Below are 8,271 nucleotides of genomic sequence, written 5' to 3'. Positions count from 1 at the left end.
AAAAATGAACAATGATGGAACCTCAGACTCGTACATATGAAGAAAAATAGAGTTTGATCTTTAATGCAAATGCCATAATCGTTACATAAAGGCCCAAAATTTTTTTTTTATATAATTTTATTATTCTTATTTTTATTTTTATTTTTTTATTTAAACACACGAATATAACACACAAAAGAAGACTAAACTTACAAAAAAAATGCATCACACACTCACATGTGATGAATGCATGAACATGCATGAATCCATGATCAGATAGGTGAGCAAACACCAACAACCGTCTGAAGCGACTAAAACCTCAATCTGTTTAGTGGTTTCGTAAGTAGATCAGCCAATTGATTATTAGTAGAGACATGGTCGAGGGAGATTACATGTGATTCAACAAGCTCACGAATAAAATGATGTCGTATGTCTATATGTTTCGTTCGAGAGTGTTGAATGGGATTCTTAGAAATATTTATAGCACTTGTATTATCACAGAAAATAGTCATGGTCCCTTGACTAATCCCATAATCACTCAGCATCTGCTTCATCCAGAGAAGCTGAGTGCAGCAACTCACTGCAGCTATGTATTCGGCCTCTGCCATGGATAGAGATATAGAATTCTGTTTCTTACTTAACCAGGCTACGAGACTGCTACCCATGTAAAAACAACCCCATGTCGTACTTTTCCTATCATCTGCGTTCCCGGCCCAATCGGCGTCGGAGTAACCAGCCAAGTCAAGATTGGAATTCCTAGAATAGAATATCCTTAGATCAACTGTACCACTCACATATCTAATGATGCGTCTAACAGAGCTTAAGTGTGATTCTTTTGGATCTGTCTGAAATCGAGCACACACACCAACACTAAAAGTAATGTCAGGTCTAGTAGCTGTGAGATAAAGAAGACTACCTATAATGCTTCGATATAGGGAAGGATCTACAATCTTACCTGAAGGATCACGACCTAGCTTCAAGCTAGTACTCATAGGTGTCCTAGTATGCTTCTTACTATCTAGCCCAAAGCGCTTAACTAGATCCTTAGCACACTTAGACTGTGAAATGAACAGTCCATCCTCTGTCTGTCTTACCTGAAGTCCAAGGAAATAACTCAACTCCCCAACCATACTCATCTCAAATTCTTGCTTCAAACACTCAGCAAACTCATAAGCTAAAGACTCAAGAGGAGAGCCAAAAATAATGTCATCAACATAAATCTGAGCAATGGTGATAGTTTCATCAACATGTCTAATAAATAAGGTCCTATCTGCACCACCTCGAGAGAATCCATGTTCTTTAAGGTATGATGTAAGTCTCTCATACCAACCTCTAGGAGCTTGCTTTAGACCATAGAGGGCTTTGTGTAGTTTGTAGACATAGTGGGAAAATTTAGGATCTACAAATCCTTTTGGTTGTTCGACATGGACTTCTTCTTAAAGAAGTCCATTCAAGAAGGCACTTTTAACGTCCATTTGATGCAACTTGAACCCTAAGGTACAAGCAACAGCAAGCAGAATCCGAATAGACTCAAGTCGTGCAACAGGGGCAAAAGTCTCATCAAAATCAATTCCTTCAACTTGAGTATAACCCTGAGCAACTAATCTAGCCTTATTCCTAATTATAGTACCTTGGTCATCTGTCTTATTCTTAAAGATCCATTTAGTACCAATAACATTACAATTCTCAGGTCTGGGAACTAAGATCCACACATTGTTCCTAGCAAATTGATTGAGCTCCTCATGTATCGCATCCTCCTAGCACTCATCACCAAGGGCCTCTTCAACTTTCTTAGGTTCTACCTGAGATACATAGCTAGTGTATGCTAGATTGTTCAGTACTCTCTTATGAAGCCTCATACCTTCATCTAGATCCCCAATGATATTGTCCTTAGGATGATTAGACTTAACCCTAGTCGATGGTTCCTTAGGATCTTTATCTCGATCTTGGGGAAGTGTTTTCTTTTCAGGTGTTTCAGGTTTCCCAAGAGATGATTCAGACATAGATGGCTCAGTAGGATCACTAGAACTTATAAGATCACCATCTCTATCACAATTTTCAACACTCTCCCCCTCACTTACAGCATCATCTATCACAACATTTACTGACTCCATCACCACACGAGTACGTAAGTTATACACCCTAAATGCTCGGCTATTTCTAGAGTACCCTAAGAAGATTCCTTCATCACTCTTCGATTCAAACTTACTCAAGTTCTCTCTATCACACAAAATGTAGCACTTACTCCCAAACACTCGAAAGTACTTAACAGTAGCCATTTTGTTGAGGAGTGATAGGGGAAGAGAACTCATGTAATATGCCTTCATCCATGCAGAAACTTTCGAGATTAAAGTTCTCGAACTCCTTTCCATGGTCACTATGCATTCCAGACACTTTGAGATTTAGTTCATTGCTAAGCTGTTTGCACAAAGACTTTATGAGATCACATGCATCAGATTTTTTCCTAAGCAATTCTATCCATGTGAACTTCGAGAAGTCATCTACCACAACTAGAATGTATCGCTTACCTCCTAAACTCTCAGTCCTAGATGGTCCCATTAAATCCATGTGTATCAATTCTAGAGGTCTTTTGGTCAGAATTTTAGAAGTCTTCTTATGGTTTTCCTTAAGTTGTTTACCTAGTTGACATGGTCCACACACAGCATTTTCACTAGGACTTATCTTAGACAAACCATCTACCAACTCTTTCTTAGCTAGTTGTACTAGACTCTTATGGTTCAAGTGACCTAACCTTTTGTGCCAGAGTTCACTCACATCAATTTTAGCACTCCTACACACATAGTTAGAATTAGGCAAGACTCCATAACAATAATCAGTTGTTCTAACCCCTTCAAGAACCACCCCACCAGACGAATCATACATAGTACATCTCTTTTGCACAAAGCTCACCTCAAAATCGGCATCACAAATTTGACTAATACTTAACAAGATAGATTTTAAACCTCCACATAAAGCACATTAGAGATCACAGGTAAGCCATGCATTTGTACAGTACCTTTGCCAAGAATAGGTGCAGAACCCCCATCTCCAAAGTAACCATACCACCGTTACATTCATCAAGAGTAGTGAATAAAGCCTTATTACTACACATATGCCTAGAACATGCACTATCTAGGTACCACATATTGTAATTTTGGGCTTTTAATGCAACATGAGCAACGAAACACTTTTCTTGACCTGAATGTCTAGCTAGATCGCCCTTTTTGACCCAAACTTTCTTAGATGATAAAGTACTCCTAGTAAGCTTAGTAAGCATCTCAGTCAAATGACTAACCTGATTAGACAGAAAGCTAACCTGACTAGGAATGTTCTGATTTCTACGCTCATTACCTAACTTATAGCATCTAGGTCTAGTGTGTCCTAGAGCTCCAAAGTGGTGACAGGTGGGAATGAACCTAGGCTCAAAGGTACGTGGCTGTGGGTATCTAGGTATGGAGTTCCTACGTGATTGATGACTCTGTTCTCTCGGACCATTCTTACCCTTATTTGAACTACTAACAGCATTAGCTTTCTTAGAGGCAGAAACAAAAACTGTTTTAGAAGGTCCAACAACATGTGTATTACTCTCAACATATCCTAGACCCTTCCTATCTCCTGCAGGCTTATTCATTCCCAAGATATTGTCCAATTTCTTAGTCCTAATCACGAAAGTCTGAAGATGAGCATTAGATTTCTCCAATTCACTAGTCAAAGTCTTAATCTTGTCCTCTAACTTCTCATTGACACACTTTAACTCACTACCACTCTTAAGAGAATCCTAAAAATTACTAGCAATTTTCTCTTTTTCTCTTTCAAGTTCATCAACTTTTTGAGTAGGACTTTATTGACCTTTTTGATTCTAAGACTCTTTAAATAAAAGTTGATAAGCTTCTTGTATGTCTATCTCATCCTCATCCTTACTACTAGAATAATCGTTTGGAAGTTCTTCCTCAACCTTGTCACTCTGCTTATCAAATTCACTCTTAACAGTCAATACAAATGCCATATAGTTTCCTTCATCCTCACTACTAGAAGAATTATGTCTATCACTGGTCTCAGATTCATTATCTGTAAGTGAGACAACTAAGACCTTACCTTTCCCTTTTCTTTGGTTCTTCTTATAACTAGGGCATTGATTCCTATAGTGACCTCTACCTTGACACTCATGACACCTAACCAAACATGGTTTATCACTCGACCCTTTATTGTTAAACGTTACAGTTTTTGCTTTTGTGAATCTGCTAGGGGCTTCACTCTTTTTATCTTGAGGTTTTCTCCTATTCTTGAGAACTTTTTGGAATTTCTTAACAAAGTATGCAATTTCCTCGTCCCTAAGTGACTCAATATCAGAAGATTCATCTTCTTTGATGGATTTTAGGGCTATGGACTTTCCTTTCTTAGGTTGTGTAATAGTGAGTTCATACGTTTGCAACGATCCTACCAGTTCTTCAATTTTAACTTCATCTAGGTCCTTACTTTCCTCAATGGCAGTGACTTTAGGCCTAAATCTCTCGGGCAAGGACCTAAGCACTTTTCTCACAGTTTTAGACTCGGGAGTTTTCTCACCTAGATTGAAGCTAGAATTGACAATGTCATTCAATTTAGCATAGAATTCGTCAAACGTTTCATCATCCTTCATTCTCACTTCTTCAAACCTAGAAGTTAGCATTTGTAGCTTAAAGTTCTTTACCGTTTTAGTTCCCTCATGTGTAGTTTCAAGAATGTCCCAAACCTCTTTAGCAGTTTCACACATTGACACTCTCCTAAACTCTTCGGGAGACACGGCCATAAACCGGGCATGAAGACCCTTGCTATTCTAATTACACTCAGCTATTTCATCTTTAGTCCACAGTGATATGTCAGTAAGGTTAATAGTTCCTGATACGATAGTAGAGGGAGGTTTCCAACCATTTTGCACACTTACCCAAACATGCTCATCTAAAAATTTAAGAAACACAGGCATTCTAACTTTCCAATAGACATAATTACTTCCGTCAAAATATGGAGGTACAGAAAGTGATTCTAGACAACTATGGGTCAGGACTCGAGATTTGACTCTGATACCACTTGAAAAAGATATAGTTCGACCCAACCAACACCTAGAAAGGGGGTAAATAGGTGTTTATGAGGAATTGAAACAATTAATTAACTTATGCAACAAGTCACATAAATTATGTATTGCCTAGATTCATTCACATACTTTATCTATCTAAGTTGAATTACCGGTTGAAAAATAAATAACAAAAAGCAGTAAAAACAAAATGCTGACGGAGAAAACCCAACTGGGTAAAAACTCCGGGCACAAGCCAGTAGAGATCCACTATCGAAAATATTGACTTACAGTACGCCAGACATAATTGAAACTAACAATTCTCTGATCTCCTTACTGTATCAACCAAAGCTCTCCTAGATTCTGCAGATCTGCGCCAAAATCCCAGCCTTGAATATCTTCTACTTCCCGTGAATCACCAAGCACTCCAGCTCTTCAAGCAATTTCTTTCCCGGATCTTCAAATAGATGATCTTCTGGAAGTTGATATGGAGATATGAAGGGGTGTTTTTGGTTTTGTGATGGTTGATGTTTTTATTCAAAAATCATGAGAATCAAAAGATGAGAAAGATCGAATGTTTGGCTTTAAATCCTTTGGAAGTTAAAAGAAGTTCTTGTTTGAATGTTTTCCAAAAGTATTTAATGAAAATCAGACGTTTTCTTTATATAGTAGGTCAAATTTGAAAATATAAAGCGTTAAAAATTCGCGAGGCATTAAAATTACCAATGGCCAGATAACACCGTCGCTCGAGCGAGGTGCTGGCGAAACTCGAGCGACTGCCCAGCGAAACTCCAGCGAGATCAATTCTGCAATTGTGGCTCGAGCAAGGTCAGGGCGAAACTCTAGCGAAATCAACGCGCCGTTTTCATCTTCAAAGCATCCCACTTTACCCTAGACCAATGCTATGGAATTTATTAAATTGCAGCTCTAGTCCCTGAACTATTAGACCTTTACAATTTAGTCCCTGACTTTACAAGCATGACAAATAGGTCATTTGGTCACAGATTGCCAATTACACATTTTCCTAACATAGAAGATCTTGGGAAAGAGAAAGCTAGAGAATTGGATAGCAGAGTGAGAATTTTGTTCACGGCTTTAGCACAACCGGGTCGTGAATTTTTATTTTTTTATTTTTTTAAACCCTTCTTTGCGTTAAGCCAATTCAATGAAGGCTGGCTGAATGAAGATAGAAGATCTTGGAAGAGAAAGAGGGAGAATTGGTGATCAGAGTGAGAATTTTGTCGATGGTTCTAGCACAACCGGGTTGTGAATTTTGTTGATGGTTTTAGCTCAACTGGGTTTTGCCTATTTGTTTGTGTCGTGTCCGATGCATGTTATCTTTAATCAAGAGATTGTCTAGTCTTTTGTCGCCAAAGAAGCTCGTATGGCTGATTAGATACAGTGTGTTAGTGATAAGTTGTTACCTTTGGGACCTGCAGAATCGATCCAGTTGAAACCTCAGAAACAAGAGAGTGATAAGCTTTTACATTTGGAACAAGTTTTTATCTCTCCCCAGACCTGCAGAATCGATTCAGTTGCAGAGCTCCCCAGTGAGTCTCTCTTATGTTTTTTTTATTTTTTATTTTTTTTTAAGTCTTTGGAGAGTAATTATTTGTCTTCAAGTGTCTGATAAGCTCCTTGTTGAGACTCCTTTTAATGTTTGGAAAGTAATTATTTCTGTCTCCTCAAGTAATCCCATTCTTTGTGTTTGCTTTTGTTCTTGCGTGGTAATAGTTTCATTTTTGTTTATTATTCTCATTTAAAAGCTTGAGGAAGTTTACATCTAAGTTATTTAAATATTACTTTTAATGTGTCCTTCACTTTCAGGCCGGATTTAATTTTTACCTCTCAAAATCTAACGCTGCACATTTTTTTATTAATCGATGATGATAAGATTTAAATTCAGAATCTTTGTACTATGTTAAATGACTGGATCTAAAATTTAAATTATTAAGTAGGTATATTATTTAAATATTATATTCAACAATTTTAATCTGAACGACGAGGTTGAAAATAAATCAATCAGCCGTGCAATTCTGTGGAAAAAAGGAATTTCGAACTCGAGGGATTATAAAACATTAAAGGGGACCATAAGATAATAATAACCCTGTTCAAATCTAGCTGCATTGACTGCATATTTGTGCATTTGTTCCATGAAAACTGATGCTTTAGAAGAAAAACCTTCATTGTTCAAAGAAATAGCGTGTTTCCTTTCCTAACTTCTAACCAATTGCATTTTAGATAATTCTATTTCTTTCCAATGTGAAGAGGAAAATGTAGAAGCCCTAAAAAATGAAAAGACGATATTACTCTTATAAATACATTAATATCTAACAATATCTAAAGGCAATACTACTCCTATACAATACATTAATATATACCATCCCCATCAAACTTATGTGCCAGAGTTTTAAGCATCGAGAGTTCGATAAGAAGAAATTGAAAACGAGCCATGGTATGAGAGTTCATCATGAAGAAGCTGTCTGCCAAATTCATAGTAGAAGAATTTTCAAAGGAAATTAGGTTTAATGATTATAGTAATTACGGTAATGGGAACAAAGAATAAAGTACTCCTCACCTAAAGCAATAATAATTATTACGAGATTAGCAAAATGATATACCACCAGTACCCCTCCACAAACCCAACTGCTCCCACCTTCATTTTGAATGATTGACAGTTTCCAATTTTTCATCAGTCATTGCTTATTATTATTCATTTTCGGTATATATTTGATTGATTTCTTAATGTCATTTTTATATCATTTCTTGCACTTCAGATTACTAAGGTGAAATTATGATTTTGCAAGTTTAGGGTTTTTTCCTACTTTAACTTTGGCTAAATATATATTCACACCACATTTTCTTATAAACTTGACCATATTTTATTTAATTATATAAAATATTCATAACATTTAATTATTCTTACACTTCTTATCATCAACATTTAATTAATTAGCACATCTTATTTTTCATGATGATTTTGGGATTTACTGACGCACAACAAATACAAATCGCGACTACATATGTATCTCATATTTTAATGCATGCTAACAAAATTTCTGAATGAAAACATCATCAAGAAAAAGATGTTCTAATTAATGAAAGTTTATGGATAAGAATGCAATAAAAAAGGAGTAAGAGGCATTAATGTAACAATGAATAAATATTTGACCATTTTAATACAATTAAAATGTAGGGCATTATAGAAAATAAGGCGGTCTCTATATAGCTACCCTTAAACT

At 36.5% G+C, this 8,271-nt stretch overlaps 1 protein-coding gene across 1 annotated transcript; it reads right to left on the bottom strand.

Annotated features, from left to right (window-relative positions):
• Nucleotides 1–290: 290 nt before the first annotated feature.
• On the bottom strand, nt 291–2,093 carry LOC111389562 (uncharacterized mitochondrial protein AtMg00810-like). The gene is made up of 2 exons (XM_023014488.1): nt 1,890–2,093; nt 291–1,322 (listed from the first exon to the last, which is right to left on the bottom strand). Exons 1-2 carry the CDS (start codon nt 2,091–2,093, stop codon nt 291–293), a joined length of 1,236 nt encoding a protein of 411 aa, XP_022870256.1.
• Nucleotides 2,094–8,271: the final 6,178 nt, after the last annotated feature.

Source organism: Olea europaea, unplaced genomic scaffold (assembly GCF_002742605.1).
Source record: "Olea europaea var. sylvestris unplaced genomic scaffold, O_europaea_v1 scaffold60, whole genome shotgun sequence".
Classification (NCBI taxonomy): Eukaryota; Viridiplantae; Streptophyta; class Magnoliopsida; order Lamiales; family Oleaceae; genus Olea; species Olea europaea.
The sequence above is the reverse complement of the archived record's forward strand: the minus strand, read 5'-3'. Positions and strand labels throughout refer to the sequence as shown.

Coding starts and splice junctions, on each gene's coding strand:
- LOC111389562 (XM_023014488.1), bottom strand. CDS start 2,093: ATGGAGTCAGTAAATGTTGTGATAGATGATGCTGTAAGTGAGGGGGAG. Junction 1,323..1,889: donor CTAAGGAACCATCGACTAGG/GTTAAGTCTAAT, acceptor TATGGTCTAAAG/CAAGCTCCTAGAGGTTGGTA.